Here is a 26777-nt window from a genome sequence, read left to right on the forward strand (position 1 = left end):
AATATTGAACTTAATTTTATTTTTTGGATTGTCATAGGTTATAGTATAAGGATTCTACTCCCATGTCAGTGATTATATAGGGTATAATCGCTGTATGTCAGTGAGATACTATTTGAGTATGTGCTTTCAATATAGAAGGTCCTAAAAACTGGGTTTTGAAAAAAACTTTTTTTCCCTAAGCCTTTCTAGAATTTATGTAAACTGTATTATCTGATAGTACAGCTAGTCCTTGTTTAGCTACTGCCTCGGACAGTGACCTTCGCAGTTACGACAGTGATGAAAAATGCCGTCGTTTACTACCTTTGCAGGTCTGTAAAGCAAAGGAAAGCTGAAATAAGTTCATAAGCACAGTTGCAGATTCACTTAGCAAGTGCTTCGCTTAACAACCAAGTTACTAGTCCCAATTGTGGTTGCCAAACGAGGACTACTTGTGCTGTACTGAATTAGGTGGGCCAATGGACTATCTCATTTAAAGGCAACTTTACATGGTAGAACTCATGATGTGAATGCAGAAAATCCATGTTTTGGTTCCTTGTATTTCCAGTTTGGAGACTCTCAGCTACTTGATATTTTCCTGAGACCCTGAAGTACTGCTGTCTAGACCAATGGTCTGATTCGAAGCCAATCTAGTGTTTGTTGTTGCTATTATTATTACACACACACACACACACACAAGCATTGCTTTTCCTTCTGGAACTCAAGTAGTGTATACTGTAGTGTTTGTTGTCCCATTTTCCCGTACAACAAGAACTCTGTGAGGCAGGTTAACCTCTGTGTGTGAGAGAGAGAGACAGAGAGATACAAAGAGAGAGAGAGACTAACCCAAAGTCTCCCAGTGAGCTTCTGCAACTTAGGGCAGATGAATCCAGATCTCCCCAGGGCAAGCTCAGCACCTTAACTACTGTACCACTGGCTCCTTTATGGATCGATTCTGTCCTAGGACGCAGTCATACCCATTGAGCTTTTTGATAAGATTATGAAAAGGTAAGATTTTAGAACCCTGAAAGAAACAGCAAATTGTGAGATAGTAAGAGCGGGAGGGATTGTAGAGAAATGGTTTGGTATTTGGTGAAATGATGGCAGAAATTCTGGGGAAACTTTAGATTACATGAGTCCATTGAGAATACGCTGTTGAAGAATGAATAACTGAGACAGGAAGAGATAATGGAGCCCAGAAGGAGATTTCTACCATAGTTGTGTGAAATTACCTACCACACTGAAGAAGCTAATGAAAAGCAAGAAGCAGATTTATTTCTTGCCCAGTACAGAAAGATGTAGCTTAGTTTCTGTTGGTAGTATAAGGTTACTCTTTTTTCTTATGAATTTCTACTCCTCTCTTGTGTGATCTCATGAACATTCTTCCTAGGTGCAGCAATAGTATATTAGGAGTTTGCAGAGATCAAACCAGCTCCCAGTATGCAACTTCTGAAATCGGTCCCAAACATATGCATTAGGAAAAATATACTTGAAGCTATAGGACAAAGGAAGGGAGTATCCATCTGCTATTGGTCATTCCCAAATGGTCATTTTGCCAGTCCCAGACCTAAAATGTAAGCTTAATGACTTTTTTTTTTAAAATATCGCATTACTGGCCTCGGTATCTTATGGCAACTGATTCAATGGGTTAATGAGGTGTTCCATAGGCACAGGGGTAGGGGGAACATTGCTTAGAGATCTAAGCAACAAAGATGTCTTCTTTGATCCTTTAACATTTAAACATTTTTGCTCTTATGAACTTTGCTGTACATGAAATATCATAAAAGATAATTCTTCAATTCTCCAAACCTCTCTTTTCATCCCGTGGAGATCACTATATGTCCATAATCAATAATAAGTGACACCTCTCATTTATTCTTTCTTTCTTTGTAAGATTTATATCCCACTTTTACTTTAGGAGCTCAAGGCATTTCCTCCTTCCATTTTCCCCTGTGGTACCAACGCTGTGAGCTAGGTCAGGCTGAGAGAGAATGTCTAGTTCAGAGTTGTCCAGTGTAATGGTATGATCACAGCCTGAGAAAGATTCCCATCCTGGACATCTGGACATTCCTCTTTTATTAGTCAAAAGAATGGTCTTGTTGCCAATTCACACATAGGTTGTGGTTGAGAAGCTGGAAAAATTCCCACCTTAGCAGGATGGGAGAAAAAATGGCTTTTGAAAATGACAACCCTCTAGTAGCTGAGATTTCTGTAACCAAATACCTTTTCCCTTTCAGTATATCTGATAAGGAATCCCTTGTTGTCAAGAGCCACACACCAAGTAAGCTGCTGTGACTAAGGACGGACTTGAACCTAGGTCTCTCAATGCCAGTCCAACCCCTTAACCACTGCACCATACTGTCTCTCAATAGATTTCATTCTTGTAAATGCCAGAATATTTCTAATTCTTTGTACTTTCAAATTCTCCATTCATGGCCATCAATCTTGTCTGAATATGTTTTTAATTTTCCTACAGCTCTGATTCATGTTATGAAATCAGCTCTGTATTGTTTAGCTATCTGTTTAGCTATATATTAAAGGGAACTATTCCATTCCTGTTTTAAGCCAAGTAAAGTATAGACTTGACAAATGCATTTTTATGCATATTTATCTGTCAGGCAATAATCAGAGATTGTGGTGAGGTGCCCAGGGGGAAATAACCTGCATCTTTCCATTTAAATTAATATCCAGGACATTGGCAGACATGACACCAGGGCCTGACAAGGGATGGAAATCTAACTGTCAGATGCAGGTCTCTTTTCTTTGAATGAGGCTGAATTAACTCTTCTCAGGTCAGTGCTGAAACTATTCCACCTTTCCAAATATAATACAATTGTAAAAAAGAACAATGGGGAAAATTGAAGCTACAAAGTGCAAAGAAGCAGCTGAATTTTCTCCAGTATTTAGACTTGAAAGCCCTGAGCCATGATGATAAGATGGCAGTAGTTCCTGTCCACTTGTTACTCACTTATTATTACCAGGCATCTCTTTTTTTCTAAGAAGCATACAGAGATTAAAAGGTAAGAAGTCTCTGTTCAAGGAAAAAAGAAAAAAGAAATGGGAATGGAAGATTTTTTTCTCTCAAATAATCATTGCATCAGCTCCGTGAGGTAAGACCAGATTGAGAATAGAGGCACATCAAAGTTCATCAGGTGAGGTTCCTGCAAGAACAGGGGCCCATCCATCCATCCATCCATCCATCCATCCATCCATCCATCCATCCATCCAATTGATATTCCATCATTCATCCAGAAGCTCAAGGCACTCCTTTGCTGCTGTTTTGATGGCACATCCCATCATTCTTTCATTCAAGGTACTCCTTTCTCCTATTTTTCCTACAACAACCCTGAAGGTTAGACTGAGAGAGACTGACTGGCCCAAAATCAGCCAGTGAGTTTGTGTTGGCTGAGGGCCAACTGAGTATCTGTTTACTGAGCATTCTTCTTACAGGTCAATTTGTAAGAATTGACAATTTCTTCTTTCTGCCTTTAAATTTTGCTTCTTCTGATTACCTAAAAATGAGTATTGGGGCAATTGTCTCTACACCTCACACCCTCCAAAGTGTCATCCATGTGGTCAGTTTTACTCCTGTTGACTGTAGAAAGCTGAGACCAGGTGGAAGCCATCATGAACCAATGATTGCGTTCTTCAGCCAACCACTAAGGGAATGCAAAAATCTTCAGTCAGTCAAAGCCTCATCCCATTAGCTCCTATGGTAGCTCTTGGAATACCAGTACTCCTTTGTTTCTTCTCTACACAGGAAAAAACAAATGCTCCCCCCTCCCCATGTTTCAATACATGGTTTGTGTATTTGTTAGGCTGTTTTGCAAAACAACAACAAGAACACCAGGAAAACTGCCTGATCTTCAAGATATCATTCTTCCTGCATGTCAGTTCCCATTGAAAGATTAGATGACAACATGACATCATGGTTTTGCAGCTAGGTGCCTTTTCCCACAACTGCAGCCAGAACATGAAAAGAGAGTCTTCCTTGAGCCCTGAGCTGTGGGTGGCAGCAAGGTAAAGCAAGACCGAGGCAAGGTGCAGCCTGTTTGTGTAAGCAGGGAAAATGAAGACCCACAAGATTTTAAACAGGAATTGTGAAAATGACTAGAACAATAAGCTACACTTGTAAAGATATATGTGAGCTCTATTAGAGGAAGCTGGGTGAGATGAATGTTCCCAAGAATGCTTCCAAGTCCTTTGGATGGAGCTCCAGTGCCAGAAATAGTAAAATTATGGATTTGCGACAAGTTATACCACAGCTAAATTAAGTTTGGCTGCCCAAGGAAGACTATATAGGAATGTCAACCAGTGGCAGATCAATACAAAAGCTAAATTTAGAAGACCCCTCATTGACTTCCAGATGACCCACTGGGACTTTTCTTCTGAAGGTGGGTCCAAGTACTCACAACTACTAGGTCTTGCTAAATTTGAGCCTGAGTCTATTCCTCTCCACCCAGACCCACAACCTCCAGATACTGGGACTCAGCTACATCACTTTGTTGGCCTGAGGTCAAAATATACAGCTGGGTATCATCAGCATACTGGTGATACTTGACCTCAAACCACAGATAAATGTCTTCAATAGCCTCATATAGATGTTAAATAAGAGTGGGAAAAGAGTAGAGCCCTGTGGCACCCCACATTTCAGGAGCCTCAGGCTTGATTCTCCCTCCCACCACCACTGAATGGAACTGGCCACAAAGAAGAAGGAAAACTACTGCAACACAGTGCCCTCCACTCCTAATCCCTGTAGGCAGTCCAGAAGGATACCCCAGTTGATGGTCTTGAAAGCTGCTGAGAGATCAATCAAAGCCAGGACAATTGCACTACTCCCATCCCAGCTCCTCCAGAGGTTATCACAAGCATGACCAATACTATCTCAATACTATATATCCTGGTTTGAAACCTAACTGAAAAGGGATCAAGATAATCTATTTTCTCCAGATCTCTCTGAAGCCATAGCCTGACCACCTTCTCAACAACCTTCCCTAGAAAGGGAAGGTTGGAGATTGGATGGAAGTTGTCCAGAACTGAAGGGTTCAGCAATGGCATCTTAATGAGGTTGTATATGAAATGAACACATTGTGGCTGGTGGTAATTCCTCTTGTGGTCCTTTTGAGTCAGAGACCACCTGGCTCTCTTGCCTAAGAATGATGACAGCAGCATGTGATTTAAAGTGGTTCAGGCAATTCTAAATATGAAATTTTACTTCAGAATTTTAGGCATCTAGACTTGTTGGCATTTCTTGCCCACCTTACTTTTGGCAGGTGTCAGAAATGAAATCTCATCAAACTCAGCTGTCAAATGGTAAAGCTGTGGCATATCTTCTGTCAAATACTGACAAAATACCCATTATATGTCAATAATAAATATGTATAAATAGCATTATATTGTTTTTTATCCTGACTTTCCCACAATGGCTGAGATGCTCCCTTCTTATGTTTACAGGAGCACTAGCAGAAGGACTTACAAAAATGTACACATGTGGTGGAAAATAGGAGGAAGAGCTGTGTACGCTGCCCCGAGCTCTTGAAATAAAAATGGGATATAAAATCAATCAGTCAATCAATCTGGGAGTATGTGATCTGGGTCCACCACTTCCCCCTGCTGTTCTCTGGGTTAGCTGGAAAATTGGCATTAGCCCTAGGTTTTAGAGTTTTCTATTCAGCTGAGAACTTTGTGAGCCAATTGGGCATCATGGTTAAAGTGCTGGACTAGAAACGGGGAGACCACGAGTTCTAGTCTTCCCTTAGGCGTGGAAGGTAGCTGGGTGACTCTGCGCTAGCCACAGTCCCTCCTGATAATCAGTCAAGAGGTCACCAGGGGCTTCCTACTGCACCACTCCCAGCTTCCTACTGCTAACAGGGACAGGTTTTGTGCAAAAGGAAATTCTCTATAGTATACTCACTTCAAACAGAGTGCTAGAGAACAAAGACATCTATATGTGTAAAGCTGAATTAAGATTTGAAAATTAACACTAAAAACTAACCACAACTAAGAGACTCCTTGTGAATCCAGTAGCTGTGACAACTATCTGTTGGGGAGACCATCAGGCACGATGCCATGAAGAGCTCCAACTGTTTGCACAGTAGCTTCAAAAGGAGAAAATAAACCACGTTTCTACAGGCCCTTGAGAAGCAGCCACATTTGCCCTCAACCATGTATGCATACGCCCTCTATTCCAGATTATTTGGTGCCATGCAGATATACATATCTGCCTGTCAGATATATTTTATTCTCTCATCTCAGTGTATCAGGCCCTTGGAAATCTTTCTGCTCCCTGCAGTGCACTAGGCTACAAATCTAATAGGCCAGCATTGTCTAGCTTCAAAACAGATAAAAAAATACCCAACCAAAAAGTTGCTCTCAGAGCTCTGAATTCCTCTGGGGCAACTTTCATGCTCAAGTTCAGAGTTTTTTTGTTTTTGTTTTTTTACTGCCTGTTTCAGGTAAATCTTTGTCTACATATACAGGGTGCACCAAAAGTCAAGCCCAACTGACAATTTATTATATAAATTACATTAAATGTTGAAATTGATTGCTATTTTCTTCTTAATACTTCCTTACTCATTTGACATGTAACCTTTGAACATTCCTAAATATAGTAACATTTTCTCTGGAAAAAATATTAACTAATAAAACATATTGTGAGTATGAGGCCTGACTTTTGGTACACCCGGTATATCTCTCTTCATATTTCTCTTCAGCTGTCAATAATCTCATCTGCATGCTTTAAATTCTGATGATGTGTGTCAGAATTTGTCTGATGAACAAATTGTCTCAGGTACCAAGGTCTCTTATACAAGTAGTCCTTGGTTACCAATGGCAATAGTGGGCCAGAATTTCCATTGCTAAGTGACACAGTTGTAAAGTGTGATGGGAGTTCTGACAATACCGGTTGCCATTGTTAAGCGAATCCCACGCCATCATTAAGTGCAACATCATGTGGTCACCATTTGCGACCTGCCGGCTTCCCCATTGACTTTGCTTGTAGGAAGCCAGCAAAAGAAGTTGCAAATGGCAATCACATGACCTGCGGGGGTGCTACAATAGCCGGAACTTCGAGGACCAGTTGTAAGTACCATTCATTCAGCATAACTAGGAACTCCTCTTTTGCATTTGGATAAAAGTTGGCTGTAGGTTATCATTCCAGCTTTCTTGGACTTTCCATCACCGCCACCAACGGTCAAATATTCTGATCAGAGAGATTGGGGAACTAGCATCTTCTCCTCATCATTTGTATAATCAGACAATTCTCCTACATTTATATTTACCTTAGGTTACAGTCCTATTCACATTTATGGACAAGACTTATTTATATCTGTGCCAACATGTACAGCTGTACTTTGCATAAATCTGCCAATTTGCCCCTGTTCCTTCTACTACCCTGTGGAGGATAAACTCTGCTTGAACAAAAACAAAATTTAAAAAATGGGCCTGAAGGTTACCAACTCTTCAGCAAGCTTTTATAAATGTGCTACACAGGTCATTGGTGAGTCAGTACACTTAGTATATATTACAGTGGGACAAAAAAGTATTTAGTCAGCCACCAATTGTGCAAGTTCTCCCACTTAAAAAGATGAGAGAGGCCTGTAATTTTCATCATAGGTATACCTCAACTATGAGAGACAAAATGGGGGAAAAAATCCAGAAAATCACATTGTCTGATTTTTAAAGAATTTATTTGCAAATCATGGTGGAAAATAAGTATTTGGTCAATATCAAAAGTTCATCTCAATACTTTGTTATATATCCTTTGTTGGCAATGACAGAGGTCAAACGTTTTCTGTAAGTCTTCACAAGGTGTTCACACACTGTTGCTGGTATTTTGGCCCATTCCTCCATCCAGATCTCCTCTCGAGCAGTGATGTTTTGGGGCTGTCGCTGGGCAACACGGACTTTCAACTCCCTCCAAAGGTTTTCCATGGGGTTGAGATCTGGAGACTGGCTAGGCCACTCCAGGACCTTGAAATGCTTCTTACGAAGCCACTCCTTCGTTGCCCAGGCAGTGTGTTTGGGATCATTGTCATGCTGAAAGACCCAGCCACGTTTCATCTTCAATGCCCTTGCTGATGGAAGGAGGTGTTCACTCAAAATCTCACGATACATGGCCCCATTCATTCTTTCCTTTACACGGATCAGTCGTCCTGGTCCCTTTGCAGAAAAACAGCCCCAAAGCATGATGTTTCCACCCCCATGCTTCACAGTAGGTATGGTGTTCTTTGGATGCAACTCAGCATTCTCTCTCCTCCAAACACAACAAGTTGAGTTTAGACCAAAACGTTCTACTTTGGTTTCATCTGACCATATGACATTCTCCCAATCCTCTTCTGGATCATCCAAATGCTCTCTAGCAAACTTCAGACGGGCCCGGACATGTACTGGCTTAAGCAGGGGGACACATCTGGCACTGGAGGATTTGAGTCCCTGGCGACATAGTGTGTTACTGATGGTAGCCTTTGTTACTTTGGTCCCAGCTCTCTGCAGGTCATTCACTAGGCCCCCCCGTGTGGTTCTGGGATTTTTGCTCACTGTTCTTGTGATCATTTTGACCCCACAGGGTGAGATCTTGCATGGAGCCCCAGATCAAGGGAGATTATTAGTGGTCTTGTATGTCTTCCATTTTCTAATTATTGCTCCCACAGTTGATTTCTTCACACCAAGCTGCTTGCCTATTGCAGATTCAGTCTTCCCAGCCTGGTGCAGGTCTACAATTTTGTTTCTGGTGTCCTTCGACAGCTCTTTGGTCTTGGCCATCGTGGAGTTTGGAGTGTGACTGTTTGAGGTTGTGGACAGGTGTCTTTTATACTGATAACAAGGTCAAACAGGTGCCATTACTACAGGTAACGAGTGGAGGACAGAGGAGCCTCTTAAAGAAGTAGTTACAGGTCTGTGAGAGCCAGACATCTTGCTTGTTTGTAGGTGACCAAATACTTATTTTCCACCATGATTTGCAAATAAATTCTTTAAAAATCAGACAATGTGATTTTCTGGATTTTTTTTCTCATTTTGTCTCATAGTTGAGGTATACCTATGATGAAAATTACAGGCCTCTCTCATCTTTTTAAGTGGGAGAACTTGCACAATTGGTGGCTGACTAAATACTTTTTTGCCCCACTGTACCTTGGCAACTTTGCTACAAATTCTGGTTAGACTGCCTAGCTGTAAACCTGTTTCATGATAAATTACTTTGGCAAACCTTGCAAACAAACATACAAACAACCCCACTCTTCTAGGATTGCCGGTAATAAAACAATGTGTACAGTTATGCTTTTAATATTGGTGAGACTACAGACATTACCAGTTTGACAATGTTTTATTTCCATGCTGTGAGAGTCCTTCACTTTCCCATTTATACACATGGAGTTACTGTTTAAAGCAAAAGAACAAGTTAGTAAGTTTATTTTTACAGTTCATTTGGCAACTGAAATGGAAAGGTGGGTTGTTTTGATCTCTTTGGCATTGCCTACCCATAAAGTACAAGATTATGGATTTGGAATTCAAGCTGATGAGATGTCTATAGCTATTTTGATGCTGGTAATTATTAAAGAGGGCCAGTTTGGTGCAGTGGTTAAGGCACAGGCTAGAAACCGGAAGACCATGAGTTCTAGCCTCACCTTAGACACAAAGCCAGCTGGGTGATCTTGGGCTGGTCATTCTCTCTTGGCCCTAGGAAGGAGGCAAGGGCGAACCACTCTCGAAAAACCTTGCCAAGAAAACTGCAGGGATTTGTCCAGGAGTCAAGAGTGTATTGAAAGCACCAATAATAAAAATAATGACAACAAAACAAAACAAAATAAAATAAAATAAAATAAAATAAAATATAGTACTTGCAGATTTAGAATGTACCATACTCAAAAAAATCTGGGAGTTGTCACCTTTCATCCATCTTCATAAATGGAGAACTAGGCCTGACAAAGAGCTGCTTGCCAACGGCTCTTTGCAAACTAATTGCATTGCTGGGAATTGGACTTGAGAACCACAAGTATACTGGAACAGGAAGCCTACAGGGAAGGTCCTCCCAATTTTGCAAAGTGTTCAGCCATGTGCTCCTTGGGTAATATTGCCATGCTGGCTGTAGAATAGTGACTGACGCACCAGATCCATTTTGTCTCTCATGCATCACTGCAGAGTACATATTTGGTTATTATTCCTCTGGCTTTAGCAGTGATATACTATGAAAACCTTGCAGTGAGAGCACTAGTAATGTGCATTGGCCCCAGGTTCTGCAACTTTCTGTTTTTCCCCCAGAAAATATTGCAGATTTATGTATTATTTATTTATTAAACAATAGCCGCCCTTCTCACCACAGGGGACCCTGGGCGGTGTACAACAAAGCTAAAATCAGTCAATAAATACATTAAAAATATAGAAATCAAAATAGAATAGAGAATAAAAGGATGTTAAAAATAAGGGAGACAACTTACTAATTCCCCCGTCCCATGGGGTCCCCAGACCTGCTGGCATAACCAGGTCTTAAGGCAGTGTTGTCCAAACTTGGCCACTTTAAGATGAGTGGACTTCAACTCCCAGAATTCCCCAGCCAGCATGGCTGGCTGGGGAATTCTGGGAGTTGAAGTCCACTCATCTTAAAGTGGCCAAGTTTGGACAACACTGCCTTAAGGGATCTCTGGAAGCTCAACCATGACAAGGCTAACCTCACCTCAGGGTGGAGAAGATTCCACAGTGCAGGTGCCACAGCAGAAAAGGCTCGCCTCCTGGGGCCCGCCAAATGTAGTTCCCTAGGCAACGGAACCCATAACATGCCCTCTCTGCTGGATCTGGTAGGATGGGCAGATGAAATCGGGGAGAGGCAGTCCCTCAGATAGCCTGGCCCCATGCCATGAAGGGCTTTAAAGGTCAACAAATTAATATTACAATGAAACCAGAATTATTTTTATTGGGTTTTATGGATGCTGAACTAGAAAAGAAATATGGGGAACTAATATTGTGTATGGTAATTGAGGCAAAATTATTGTATGCACAAACATGGAAGAAGAGGATTGGAATATAAAATTAATGGAGCTCATGAAAATGGCAAAGCCAACCAATTTGGTCAGGGAAAAAACAAGGAAGACTTTTTTAAAAGACTGGAAGCCTTATATGGACTTTTTGCTGAAAGAAGAAAAGGCTGAACTGATGATTTATGGATTTGGGGATTAGAAAGGGAGAAAGAGTAGAGTGGCAATTACTGGATAGAAAGAAGGGCGGATATCAAAATTCTATGTTTTCTTTCTTTTTTCCACCTCTTTTCTTTTTTCTTATTTCCTTTTTTCTTTTTCTTCTTTTTCTTTTCATTTTTTATACTTCGATTGTACTGTAAAATTCTAATAAAAATATTTTTTAAAAAGGAACTGTCTCTCTCACACACATAGCTTTTCATCCTGGGCAAGATCAAAAGAACTATGCCAGAGACAGAATACTCTTAAACCAAGAGGGATTTTTTTCTAATATTATGTACTGCAAAACCTACTTAGCTAGTACTTACAGCTATCACATACCACCTCTGATTCTCAGACCCATCTTGCTATACCACAAATATTCCATTCTTTCTGTCTGTAGCTGCTCCTGCTCCAGAAGGATTCAATATATCAAATAAGTGTGTGTGTATGTTTGTGTGTGTTTGTGTGTGTGCCTGCCTTTGAGTTATGGTTGACTCCTGGTGACTGCCTGGACAAGTCCCTGCAGTTATTTGGCAAGATTTTCAGAAGTGGTTTGCTATCGCCTTTTTCCTAGGGCTGAGAGAGAATGACCAGCCCAAAGTCACCCAGCTGCCTTCATGTCTAAGGCGGAACTAGAACTCATGGCCTCCTAGGTCCTACTCTAGCACCTTAACCACTAGACCAAACTGGCTGTCTTATCAAATAATAAGGGTGGCTTAACAGTCCCCATGAAAACTTTCTGTCTATTTTATGTATCTATGATAACACAAACTGAAACCAGCCAGTGAAGGTTCCAAATGATGTCTGATTACCGAGGATGAGTTAAATGTTGGTAACTGTAGAAACATGGAACTTTCTTGATAAAATATTATAGAGCCTGCACTAAGTTTTCAGATTTGTTGGAACCCTTTTTCTGAGATACCACTGTAGTGGTGTTTTGTTTTGTCTTTTAAACTTGCCAATCTATTAACTAATTTATGTAGCTAATCAGATTAAATCTGACAGAAATAGACTGAAGTTTATTAAATATTCTTAGTTTATTCTTAAACATTAACTGGATGTAACTAGAACAAAAAGCAGGGAGAAGGGAAAGCCATGTGCAGAAAGTTCAGCTGCAGTTCAGGTAAAAAAAACAATGCTGCCTTACAGATGAGCAGCGATAATGTGACTTCATAGTAAATTAAATCTCCCCCTAACAGGAGACAGGCATATCAACTGATATACACAGCTAAACAGTTTCATCAGCTGATGTGCCATGCACAGAAGTACTGCAGATGTAGGACAGTCCACAACTGGTAATGATTTATACCACTATTTGTTAATAGATAAGTAAACTAAAACATTATATACCATAGAACACACTTGCATTTCATATGTTTGCTAGTCACAAACATGAGAAGTGCTATGTCAGGTTACAAAGGTTGTCACTTTCTCTTAGTTGTGAGGACCACTTAACACGGGTTGGTCCTAGTTCTAATTCATTGCTAGGAACTAAACTTGGTTCTAGGTGGGGAATGCCCAAACCCTGCAGTCTTAGAGTGTTAGGGAAATGATCACTCTCAGGGTGATAGTAAATTTGTAAGTCCAGCAGAAAGGAACCGAGGCTTCTAGAAGTGATTGTATAGTCAAAAGGGAAGGTCTGACTCCTGCCCAAATGGTGAATTGTGTGAGTTGTCTCTACTTATTGCCCCATTCAAAGGGAAAAGATCTAACTTGCTAAAAGTTTGAGTCACAGGAAGACCTTTATGGTCTGCAGTATTATCTTTGGATTCCCTTAAAAGAAATGGGAGAGGTATCTCATAATCAGCCCATAATCTGGGTTAATCAGGTGGTGTTTGGAGTAAACAAGTTTATCACTAGCTCCCATTCTATATTTTGACATATTGGATTAAACTGCTCTTCTTCCTGGGAGGTCTAACTCCTCAGGTCCTTTCTGACAAATTTGTCTCTTCCTGGGCCATGGCGATATATAAAAAACTGGAACTTTGGGGTTTTTCCTTAACACCCGTGCACACGAGTGGACACAAACATACAGTAGAGACATCAAGCAGCATGTCAAGGACACCGATATTCAAACAGACTTGATGTCCCTCCCCAAAGATGTATTTCAAAGTAGTCCTCACACTCCTTACAGACCTCCTAGATATTTAAATCAAATCACTGTTTCTAAACTAAGGAGGGCCCTAACCTTAGCACAGTTCAGCACATTCCCATCAGCAGTTCTAGAGGGGAGATACAAAGGGATCCCATTTAATCCGGACTCTGCTCATGTGGTGAAGGAGACATAGAAACCACCAAACGTGCCTTACTGTACTATTCATTTCATGCCAACACTTGTGAGCTGCTAATCCCACACCTAATTAAATATCCTGGTCACTCTGATCAGTTCTGTTTAAACCTTTTACTCTCAGATTGAGTATGACTCTATTTTCTTAAGTCTGGCCAAATTCTGCCATGTAGCGTCTAAGATATGCAGCAGTTTGATTGACAAATCTGTTCCCCTAGCTAGCTAATTAATATCAATTTTATGTATCCAAGTATTTTAGGGACTGTTATTGGCTACAATAAAGATTCTATTCTGTTCTATAAAGGTTTTCACAATTCATTGTAAGGCTGTTTGGACTTGAGGCAGAATCTTTCCACTTCTACTAAGGACAATTAGTCCCAAAGGTAAAATCTATAGAAACCTATGGAAATGTGTAGTGTTTACTGGGGTTTGACTTCTTTTAACTATTTCAGAATGATTACTTCTAGGAAAAAAAATCTTTAAAGATGTAAATATTCCAAATTAATATTATTTCATATTAATATTGACATAACTGAGGGTTAAAAATCACAATGAGTTTATGGGATAGACAACTCATGTGAAATAGAACAAAATTGATATATGTACTTGGATTCCTATGTTAATACCTTTAAGGTATGTTAAGCAGGTTGATAAATAATTAAGAACGTTCTTATGGGATGGATAAACCCAAACTAAACTACAGCTTTAATATGATGACAAAGGTTTTAACTTTTCTTTAGTTTTATAACTGGGCATATATTTCAAATTCTATTTCTCAAAGGAATTCAAGTGATCAAATTAAAAAACCATTATGCACAATTAAGCGATTATATGCTCCTTTTGATATCTTGGCAGGGACTTGATTCCTTTTTTAGTCAATACAAATATAAAATTCAGTTGTATTTCCAGATTTAAAGACTGTAAGATATATTTAAATGATGTTGGGCTGCAACTGTAATGTTGACCTTTATTATCATCATAAACTGAGATAATCCCAGTTTGAAAATAGCATGTACATTTTTTTTTTTTTTACTTTTTGGGAGTTCATGGTCTAGTAGAGGTATTAATATTTTGGATCTGCTTACTACCAATAAGTTTTTAAACCATTCAAGCTATTATTAGAGGAATAAGGATTGTCCAAAACTGTAGAATGGCTGTGTATTCAATTAACATGTCTTTTGATTTTGGAAGATTCAAAATCTATAGTATTTTTATAGACAATTAAAGTGCATTACTAAGGTGGATTAGTACTTGATAGAACAGCCATGAAAGCCTTGGAAAAGATATTCAAATGCCATGATGTGTCTATATCTACAAAGATCAGGATTGTCCAAGCTATGGTATTCCCTGTGACATTCTATGGAAGCAAAAGTTGGACTGTGAAGAAGCAGGATAGGAAGACTATTGACACCTTTGAATTTTGGTGTTGGAGAAGACTCCTGAGTATACTGTGTACAGCCAAGAAACAAACTGATGGATCATTGAACAGATCAACCCAGAGTTCTCACTCGAGGCACAAATGACCAGGCTCAAATTATCCTACTTTGGACACATAATGTGAAGACCCAGCTCTCTGGAAAAGACTGTAATGCTGGGAAGGGTGGAAAGAAAGTGAAGAGGATGACCAGCAGCAAGGTAGATGGACTCAGTTGGGTAGGGATAGATTATCATGGACAAAATCTATCTATGTGGTCGCTAGAAGTCGAAAATGATTTGTTGGCGCATAATCAATCAATCAATCAATCAATCAATCATTAAGGTGGATATTAGTTATTTGCAAGCAAGAGTTGAAATATCCCATATTAACAAATCAATGGTTAAGAGACTTAAAGAACTGGCTGTCACCTTCATGCTGAATGTGTAATATGACACACATAAAGTATAGGCTTGCCCTATTATTGTCCAATTTGGTTTAATATCCATAAATTTATTATTAAGGTCTTGGGAAGGCAAATTAAAATATATTAATGTGAATTATGTTATTTTGAATTATTTTGAACATTTGGATTTTATCAATATATGAAGCACTTTGGATTTATTGAGAATGGCAAATATAGCAAATAGAATGATTACGATACGAAGAAAAGGCAATGTCATTCTTGGACTTACAGTGTTGGATTGTTGATATGTGTTTGCTCTCTGCCTATGAATTGGTTTTCTATTGATTTAATGAAATATTACTCTGTGTGCCAAGATTTAATGCTGTCTTTAAAAAATGGCTTTTTTCCTATTGTCTGATAACGTTTTGGGGTTTTGTCTTTCTCTTTTTGTTATTTTTCTTTCTATTTCTTTCTGTATATTACAGCAAATAAAAATCTTGGGAGAAAAAAGGACAAGGTCATCAGCTTGAATATTGGTTGTCTTGACTGCCACTTATGGTACTTCTGCAGAGTTGTGAGTACTGACCTCTCCAATTATCCTAAAAGTTATTAGCAAATCTTTGTACCTGTTTTCATTGCTCTTGGAGGTTACCTAAATTTTGTGTGTGGTGGAACTAGTTCTGAATAGCCATTCCGAGGCATGGTTTCCATAAGGGTGACAAAATAATAACTCATCTGCTGTTTCATTTTCATGCTGCAGTGCAGAAAGGCAAGTTATAAGAAGACCTCTGCTGGCTGGTAGCTGGCAGCTGAATGCCCCAAATGGAAATGAAGCCAGCTAAACCACATTTAGAGAACTCCTTATTTATTATCTTGAGAAATCCTTTATCTTCCACTGAAGGACAGGCTTATTATCTTTTGTGGTCTGGAATTCTGCATATTCCAGACATATCCCAGCATATTTCAGGCATGTTTTCCTTGAGGGGGGCTGTCTTGCTAGGTACTACAATGATTTAATTCCTTGTAATCAAATTTATTTCTGCGAATGTAGCAAAGAGGGCATAGCCTGAAGAAGTTTGTTGCCCATTTTCTAATACAACCATGTTGTATTCATTGACACAGGCACAAACACCTCTCACCCACGCAAGATCAATTCTTTGAGCATAAGGAGCGTTGTAGATGTCATTTGCACTATTAATGAACTTTGTGCTCCCTGTATCTCCTATGAAACAGTAAGGTCTAGGCATCAAGACACAGGCATCATAACCCAAAGGTGAGACATGACTAGCTATGAACTTCATTTGCAGCATTTAGTGATGAATCTCACCCCAAGTGATTGAAATCTGATTGCATTCTATGACCGCAGAAAGCTTGATGCTTTCATATGTAGGTTCATGCTTCCTTCTCTTCTTGTTGTCTTTATCACTTCCACCGGCTGTTCAGTGTGTTTGGAGCATCATCCTCGTGGATATCAAATAAAGCAAAGAATTATGTTGCTCTGAACACCCATACATCTTCACCAACATCTCATATTACCTCTTGTATTACATTCTCATTAGTAGATTTTGAAACCAGAACTCCTACTTTGGCCTTCACCACAATTTTTGTGCATTTTGTTATGATTTCAGTCAAGTATTTTTCGTTCATGCTTTGAGATAGAGGCCTTGAAAGACTCAGAAGAGTCTGGATATAGTATTTGATACATTTGTTACTGCCATAGTTAGCATGTTTGATCATTGTTTTGTAATCATTAAAGAGATGTGTGGTGGAAGCAAAATAACTGAAGCATTTTCTTATGTCAGTGTTTCCATTCTCCTGCAGGTTTTGCCCTAAGATGCCCACCCCCTGCTACTTCCTTAGAAAATGAAGTTTATTATCCAAAGGACATTGTCTGTCCATATTGCCTACCTTTGTGCTAGATTTGGGGTTGACAAAATATATATAGTTAATAAAATAATAGGTTGTATTATAATAAAAATATAAAGATATAGTTAATGTTATGTACAGATCTGTGAGTTCTGGTATTATCATGTCCTTTGTGGTTAACTTCTCAGATGTGAAGCTTGGATCTTTTCTTGTCTTGACTAGGTATGGATGGACATTAATAAGAATCAGGAAAGGCAACTTGTTCTTTTTGTACTTGCAACTTTGTGTAACCTTTTTTTCATGGAGTCCATGGAATAATTTTTCAATTACAGAGTTAGTCAAAAAGATGTGTCCAGGTAACAGAGACATGACAGACATAGATCAGTCTTGTACATCATCAAGTTCTCTTATCTCATGATATCTTTGTTCAAGATCTTAGGAAAGCTGTCTTCTTCAAGAAGGTAGGTTCTATAGTTTCTGGGCTGCTGTTAGCATTTCCCCAACCTTTTTCAAGCTATTTTAATTTTATTGTAGGGTTATTTACATTAACTGATCTCAATCACTTTATGTATTGTAAAGACACATTCCCCAGTTTTCTGGTCAACTAGTCCAGTTCCCCATTTGCACCAGTATCCTTGATTACATTTTTAAATGTGAACCTCCAGGCTCTATTGTTCTTGGGATGATCATCAAACTTGGTGAGAGATGTTGCTGACAAGCTCATGGCTAATCAGATATTTTGCTAGATCTGATGTAACTGAGATTTTAGCCTGGGTATACTGGTATGCTTGTAAAATGCTTGGAAAGGGTGAATAGCTACAGCAGTGAGCCATCTTTACAGTTTTGGATAACAGAAAAGATTGAAGCTGGTTTCTGGGTTTCAATTGTGCATGAGCATTTCTGCTGGAGGCACCCTTGAAATCACATTTCATTGGAGGTTTAGAGGCACAATACTGGGATGGTGAATCATCTGAGTATCATCCTTGAGTCCCCTAGGCTGTTGTGACAGCACCTACAGAGAAGCATGAATCATTTTGTTTTTTATCAGGTTTGATTATTCTTTGTGAAGAGATCGCATTCATTTAGTAACCAATCCATCTTCACTTCCAGACAATGAGAAGAGATGGATTGTGAGGCAGTCTATTTAGGCACATATTCTAGGTGCACTGAAGAGCATTCTAGATAACTACTGGTGTCACACTCCTTGCTGTCTTGCACTACAGCTGCTTCTAAGATGTTGGTGCAAACCTCAAGTTCAACAATTTCTTTATTCCGCTGTAGTATATTGAAAAAACCAGTCTGGCATAGTGATTAAAGACACTTGACTGGGAGACTATGAGTTCTAGTGCTGCCTTAAGCATGGAGGCCAATTGGATGACCATGGGCCAGTCATTCTCTCTCAGCCTAGGGAAGAAGGCAATGGTAAACCATTTCAAAAAATATTGCCAAGAAAGCTGCATGGAACATCTGCAGTATGAACCATGGGAAGCTGGATATTGGTAAAGCAGAAATATCATGGATTAGGACAGAAATTGTTAAGGCAGAAATATCATGGATTAGGACAGAAATTCTAGGAGTCAGTGAACCAAAATGGATAGCAATGTGACATTTTCAATCAGACAAATTCAAAATGTTCTATTCTGGAAATGAATCCCATAAAAAAAATGGAGCCGCAATTATCATACCAAAACATATCACTGCATCTGTAATGGGATACAACCCCAGCAGTGACAGAATAATTTTCATCAGGATTCAGGGACAGCTGCTCAATTTATTGATTATACAGGGTTGTGCCCCAACAATGGATGCTGAAGAAGTAGTTGATGAATTCTATGGAAATTACAAGTAATAGATCAAACACCAAAGAAGGATGTGCTAATAATTATTGGCAACTTTAATGCAAATGTTGGAGAGGAACCTTTATTGAAAACAGAGTATTTGGACTAGGAGCCCGCAGTGATGCAGGACAATTGCTGATAGGTTTCTGTATAGAAAATTGTGTGTTTCGCTACCCATTTTTTCAGCAACACAGAAGATGACTATACACCCTGATGTCTCTGAACATACAATACTATAATCAAATAGACTGCATCTTCCGTACCAACGGATGGAAAAGCTCTATGCTGAATTGCAAAATGCTGCTGGTGCTGACTGTGGATCAGACCATCAGCTACTAATTACAGAAATACACATCAGATTCACAAAGACCAGAAAAGATCCAATCCCTGTGAGATATAACCTAGAATCCATTCTAGAAGAGTGTAAGTTTGAGGTTAGAAACAGGTTTAAGAAATCCAGAGAAATCATTCCAATCACATTCCAGGCTTGTATCAATGTCATAAGGCAGTGTTTCTCAACCTTGGCAACTTTAAGCTATGTGGACTTCAAACAACAAGTTTGAAAAGCTGCTGGGTAAGTCTAGCTTCAACTTTGAACAAAAGAAAAATTAACTACAAGATTAAGAACTTAAAGAATTTGAGATAAATAGCAAAAAGCTAAATAGGTTTTTGACCTAGAAAGTTACAAATGGATTAAGGGTCCAGTTAAATTTGGAGTCTTGACTTTTACTATAAGATTTTAGAATTAACTATAAAAATAAATAGATTCTTTTGGGAACCAGAATTATTTTGGCTATCTTGGTTCACAACAAAGATAAGCAATTTTATGATTTTAGAGACTGGATAATAGAGGAGACTAAACATTCTAAGTAGAAGGAAAAAAAATGCAAGTATACTTTTGGTGTTGGTTAACTGGGACTTACACAATGATACAAAACATCACAACACTGGAAATATTAAAGGAGATCTTTGAAGAATGGCGCCAGAAATTAATAGCTACAATATCAGTATATGATGTCTGATTCTATGGATAGATTATATCCAAAAGTTGTTAATGAGGGAATGACAGATGTGGAGCAAATTTTGTCTGACAAGACAGAGAAAGTACCAAAAGCGGAACTACAAATGATAGGCCAAGAGAATGATTTGGAAAAGGACGCCTCATTGGATATACAAAAGAATGGCTGAAGCTTTAAAAATTAAAGGGGAAATACAAATGACAAACTAAGAGAATGACCTAGAAAATGTTTTCTTATTGGATCTATAAAAGAGGCTTGTTAAACCCTTGAAGGGGTTTGTGCAATGGGATAAAGAAGAATTGAAGAGAAATCAAATCCTATGACAATATTTGAATAAAATAAAGATTAAGACTGTTAGAAGCAAAAGGAAGGAATATAAAGTTGGTTTATTTGATCAAGGTTAAAATAAGACACTTTTTGCAAAGTTCTGGCAACCTTTACGGGCTTTTTGTTAACACCAGGATTGAAAAGTTGGTGTTTTATGGATTTGTTTATAAATTAGGGATGGGATGTGGGATGAAGAGGTAACTGTTTGTATTTATTTTTTATTTATTCTTCATCTTTACACGGTCACCCTTCTCGCAAAAATGTGACTCTGGACAGCGTATAACCTTATAGGGGATGAAGAGTCACTAAATTTGTCTATACTGATTGTAATGAAGGTTGGAAGTAACTTCTTTATTTATTTTCCTTTTCTTTATCATATTCTTTCTTTTCTTTTTCTTCTTTCTTTTTTTCTTGTACTTTTTATTCTTTCTTACTATTCCTTTTTCTTTCTTTAAGTTTAGTTTGTATTAGTTTTTACTATTGTAATCAAAATCCTTAATAAAATTATATATATAAAACATAGGCTGGCAAATAATTTTGATTTCATGGACCCCTGAGAAGACTTTGGGGGACCCACAAGGGTCCAAGGACCACATTTTAAGAAACACTGTTCTAACCTCACTACACACCCATTTATGCAGTTAGTCTGATATAGGGTTACCAGATATCTGAACAAGCAAAGGAGGACACGGGCAATTTGAAAGAAGGACAAATGGAGGAAAAAGGAGACACACTGTTTTACTTTCTTGGCATCCATGACAAAAAATACAGTGAAAAAATGCAAAAAAAAAAAAAAGTACTTAGGCCTACATGTACATGAAATTACTTACTGCAGCATCAGAAAAACTTTTTTTTAACTGCAATCTTTTTCCAACAAATTTGTATTTTCAAGAACATATGCTAGCGATAATACAGAGCTGACGATGATGAGCTTTTCAAATTTCACCATAGTTATATGATCTATAGACTACAGTGATCATAGATTTGAAGGAGCTGGATTGTAGCTGATTGTTGAAATCAGGAAATAAATAAATGTAGGCTTTTGAGTTTGTCGATGGATGAGGGAAGAAAGAAGCAGACAATTTACAAGGTCACAATACAAAAACGTTTGAATGACTACTGTTGTGAAAACAGTCCCCCCTCCAAAACAAAATAATAAAAAGAGAGAGAGAGAGAAAGATACTCAAAAAGCCAGATAATATTTGATTTTAAGGATATGACTGCCAGATGGAAGACATAAAGACAAAAAGGAGGACAGGTCCTCCTTTTGCTGGACATCTGGTAGCACTAGCAAAACCAGACAGAACTTAACCAGAAGCTAAGGCTGCTACAGCTTTTTATTGAACAGTTCTAGTTTACTTTTAAAAGAATGGAACTAGAGCAAAGGAGAAGGGAAAACATGCTTGGTTGCAGGTAGTCAGGTACCATCTAGATACTAAAAGCCATGTTGCCTCAAGGCTCCAAAAGGCTGAGCAGCAACAGGGCATGGTAAGCTGGAATTCTTCATAATGGAGAAAGCTAGAACTCCCCCAAGACATAAAATGGTAAAGATGACCCTCTAACTCCTACCTGGGGTAACACAGACAGGACATCTGGCTATAAAGACAGGAGCCCAGCCAGTCCCTGCTCAGTTGCCTGTGGTCTGCGTAGCAAGCCACCTTGCCTCTGAAGATGCCAGCTACAGTTGCTGGCGAAACGTCAGGAAATCTGTTGTCTAGACCACAGTCACTAAACCCTGAAGTCCAACACTACCTAACAAAGTCATTGTTATACAAAGGGAAGTTTATCAATAGATATACTGCTTCAGCAAAAAAGGGAGCTTGAATATAAGTGTGTTGGGGGGGGTTTCACACTCAGCAGGTCATACGATAATGAATACAGTGCTGTATCTGCTGGGTTTATAAGGTGATCAAGTGTCATTGCACCCATGGATAACATTGTAATTGCAAGGGGAAAGGGTGTTGGAAAGTCTTGTCTAGTTCATCTTTTGTGTTGATAGCAAGCATACATGTCACAAGGGTATGGCTGCACCTGTAAAGGAAGGGGAAGGTCATCAGCCAGTTCAGATTCTCTCTAAATAAAATAAATAAAAAGTTAAGTAAATGCAAGCACAGCTCAAAAAGGTTGTGGTTAGTCTTAGGTGTGTAGTTGTGTTAAAAACCAGCCCCCTCCCTCCATGTTTATTTATTTGGCAGCCTGTGGCAAATCTTTTTTGAATCCATCCTTTAGTAAAACCAGTGGGGAGTAGAATTAAGTCCACAAGCTCTATGGGGAGAAGCCATTTGAGTTGATGTCATCCTGATGTAAAGCTATAATAAAATTGCATTTTATTATAATATCAGTTAGTATTTTATTAGTATTGGTAATAAAATACTGTAATAATGTGTTTTAGATATGTTAATGAGAAAGAGAGCCATTGTGGTGCAGCCCAAAATTCAGAAGGTAATTGGACTGTAATGGGAAGGGTTTGGTAGCCAACACCTGGGGTCTTCCCATTCTGAAGCTGAGTTTTCAAGGAGCAGGATAGCTGGAGAAAATGTCTACAAAATCTCTTGTGTTTGCTTTTGCTGTTGGAACAACAAGCATTTCTAGACTCTTGCATTCTGTTTTGTTTTGTTTTCTTTACTCCTTTTTTCCCCCTTCGAGGTGTCTGTGGGGAAACAATCTACAATAGGACAAGGAATGGGATAGGGCGAAGTTAAGCCAGAAAAACAATCTCGGAGTCAAGGCTGGGAAAGTTCCCACGAGAAACTCCTTCTCACACACACATGCACTCTTTCCTGCTCCTCTAACACTTTGGCCCCTGACAGGAAGCAAGAGACCAAACTTTCCATTTGGGAATCAGAGTCTGATAAAAGAAGAGATTTGTTGTTGCCTAGACAGAAAAAGAGAACTGGAATGTTCTTACTCCACCCCATCTCTGGGTTTTATTCTACTCCTGTGACCAGCAATAGCAGTTGCCAATTCCTGAATTTGCTGAGACCCAGAAATGGATCTCATCTGGGGGTTGCATTCCCCTGTGTTTGCTAGTACCGCTGGATTGAGCTGGTAACTTGGAGATACGTTTCAAAAACAGGCTCACAGTCTGCAGTCCAAGACCACATCTGGCCAACTAGGAAGTCACGTTCCCCAGATGGTTGCCCATTAGGCACAACCGCCACATCACAACTTTGTTCCCCCTTGTCCCATCACTTCCTTTGTATATGAGATTTGAGAGTGTTTGTGTGTATGGGAAACTAAAAGAATAAAGTTTTGTATGTTTGGGAGATGGTGTTTTTGGTCACACACTTCATCAATTTCAAATGTGGAATTCAACTGATGCATGTCCTAGCATTGTATATGTCCTAAAAGCGAATGGTTATATAATTAATTTTAAATGATAAGAGTAATATTTAATTTGTTTAATTTGTAGCATTGTGCCTGAGATGTTGTTATGCATCCCCAACCTAGGAGACTGAAGTAACAGACTCAGGAGGAAAAAGTTCCCCTTCATTTCTGATGTTCTGAGGCTGGCTGTGAATAATCAGGAAGGAAGGGAAAGGACTTCAACATTCTTAAGGATCTTCACTTGGATGAAACAGGACTAGGAGGGCCCATGAACAACCTCTTCCCCCAAAGCCTGGAGCTAACTTTGCCTGTATCTCTTGAGAGGTTGATGAAGATCCCTTGATGTGTCTATTCCATTATTATGGGCAGTTCAATCAAAGACAAAGGAGCTCTACAACTGATAATTTTTGTGCTAAGAGCCTTGGGCAATTGGTGCCAAATTGAATCAATGATCACTTTAGCAAGTAAACAGATATTATTATAAAAGCATTAGACATCTTCAAAGGGTGACTCACAGTGCGTTTGCCAGAGGCCCCATAGCATGATGCTTATCAGGCAAGCATCGGTTACCAAGAGTTTGGGATCAACAGCCATCCATTCCTTGGCTTTTCCTTCTTCCATGTTTTCATGGAATTTCTACATTTTGGAGGAGGTGTTGACATACCTGAGTTTGTAGATGTAAGTCACTAAAGATTTTCCCCCTGAAAAAGTGTTGGTGAGATGTTCTACATGCTATCATGGGAACTGAACCATCCAGAGTTGCTTTGCAGCGAGATGGGCAGTGACAAATTTGAAATATAAATAAACAAACAAACAAACTGGTAGCCAAGAATGAAAACATTATCATGTGGCATCATCTCCACTGGGCCAAGATGCACCATAGTGAAAATGCAAAAACATTGAGACTTTTTTCCAATTAAAAACAGGACAAAAATAGCCTTGAGCAAGTACAAAGTGTCTCTTATCACTGGGCAATGGCTTTTAAAATTAAGGAGCATGTCCTCTTTTGCCAAGGAGATAGTATAGAGATCTCATAGAAAGAGTAATCCTGGCAGAGATTAAAGACTATCAACATCTCCCTTGACAAAACAATTTAATTAATTGTAAAACTTTAAAACTTACGGATTTATTCCAATGCCATTATTACATTTTATGTTTAATGCCTCCACCTATGCGATAGATATCATTCCCAGTTTTTATGTTTCATTTCTGAAGTTTTTCCCTGATTCAGAAACAATTTTTTAAACAACATTGGCTTCTTTCTTCTTTTGTTTATATCTATGAAAGTACCAATGATCTCCAAATACGATTACAGAGAATGACAGTAAGTAAGCTATTTCATCAAAATGTCCACTTTTTTGCTGAAAAATACTGGCTGGTTATTTCATTAACCTTAATGCTTAACCATCTTGGTACAATTTGGTAACAATTGTGACACACGAGCACATTCATTGGGAAGAGAAATATCACCATGATTAGTTCCAACTTTAATTGGCAGTTCTAGATTGGTATTGTTAGAGAAGTTATATACGGCACAGGTTTTTTGTTCATGTATACAATGCATGTTGGGGGGGGGGCAGTGTCATCTTAAATTCAGATTTACCCTTCCTTGGGTAAATACATATGCAGTGCTATAAACAATGAAATCCAAATCTCAACAACATGTTCCATTCTAATACTGTACTAAATCGATGGCTTTATCAGAAAAGGGGTTTATGATCCATTCACTAGTGTGAGCAGAAGGGCTGTCATTGATGTTTTGAAGTGAGAAAGTGCTCGAAGCCTAAATCTGAAAATGCCCATATGCACTACTGTTCTACATTGACCTTAGAAACATGAACTAGGATGTACAAGTTCAGGTTCTATCTCTATCAACAACAGCAACCAGTTCTTCCTTCCTCACTCCTCTTGGCCCATCAGTCAAATCTGACCTGCCAGGTTAGCTTGTCCACTCACAGGACTTGAGTAATACTCCCCAGTTTAGGGAATTGCTTGGTCCCTAAAGTCTGAATTGGTCATCTTTGCCAATTTTGCTGATACTCCTGTACAACTGCTGGCAGGATTCAGTTTGCTTCAGCTATGTGAAGAGGAAGGGCAAAGCAGACCACAAGGATTCTAAACTGCTAGCTTAGATCAGATAATGGATCTCTTACAAATATGGCAGAGACTCTTGTTCCAACCTAGATGTAATTGCTATCCAGAAACATACCTCACTTCAGGAATAAAGAAGGTCTTCCTTGCAAGGATATAAAGACCACCCGCTACTCCAAATCCGGTGATGAGAATTAAGGAGAAGATCTAAAAAGAGAGTGAGGGAGATGAAAAATACTTATATAAAATGAATATTTATCAGGAGGATTGGGGAGTGAAAGGGAGCTCTTGACACATCAGCAGATTTACAGCAAAAATATGGCACAGCAATCGTGTAGCCCAGTTCTTGTACATAGTGTAGCTGTCAGTTTGAGTGACTGAATTAAAAGGGGGAGGGGAAATAGCCATGTCTTGGGGAGGAATTGGATCTTGGGAAGAGAAATTGCTCTCTGCTGTCGTATCTTGAAGGATAGAAGGGAGCAGGACTTTTCAGTGTCGCATAGCAGCAAGGGTGACCGGAGAGGAAAAGTCTATGGGTGGTCAAACACTTTCTCTTCCGCCATCTGCTGAAAATTGTTACTGGGATGTTTTATTTTATCATTGAGGATGTCCTTTATTTATCAGTGAGGACGTAGTCTCAGATTGATTTTCAGCCTATCCACTTACCTTCTATTGATGCCTCTTGTTCAATTTCCAATCCCTTCTACCTCTTTAACCCTTCCAATCCTGTCACTTATCTTCTTCTGAGTATCATTTCTTTCTTAACCATCTTTTAACCAAGTTGTGTTCCCACAGTCAATGGAATACAATGCTGAGTCAATGAATGCATATGACTACAACAGGAATTTCTATAGGAATGTCTCTTGCCATAAAATCTCACCCATCTTTGAGGTACTTCTACATCTGTCATCTACCCACTAGGTAGACCAGACTGGGAAATTAACACCACAGGAAGGCTAAACCGCTTTCATTGAGATTGGTTGTAATAATAGAAACTTGAGGGTCTGATTCTGCCGTACTTCTTCCTCCTTCTTATAGTTCAGTGAATTAGGGAGATG

The 26777-nt window shown here is 39.0% G+C and overlaps 1 protein-coding gene across 1 annotated transcript in view; it reads right to left on the reverse strand.

Moving 5' to 3' along the window:
• The window catches only part of COXFA4L2 (cytochrome c oxidase hypoxia associated subunit FA4L2), a 55020-nt gene that overhangs the window by 14692 nt on the left and 13551 nt on the right, over positions 1 to 26777 (reverse strand). The window contains exon 2 of the mRNA XM_025164778.2: positions 25838 to 25926. Within this exon, the coding sequence (XP_025020546.1) occupies positions 25838 to 25926 (89 nt within the window). The remainder of the gene's footprint in view (positions 1 to 25837; positions 25927 to 26777) is intronic.

The sequence above is a fragment of the Python bivittatus genome, unplaced genomic scaffold, assembly GCF_059951505.1.
Source record: "Python bivittatus isolate LINGU-HERP-01145 unplaced genomic scaffold, Pbiv_v1 ctg000220_np1212, whole genome shotgun sequence".
Taxonomy (NCBI): domain Eukaryota; kingdom Metazoa; phylum Chordata; class Lepidosauria; order Squamata; family Pythonidae; genus Python; species Python bivittatus.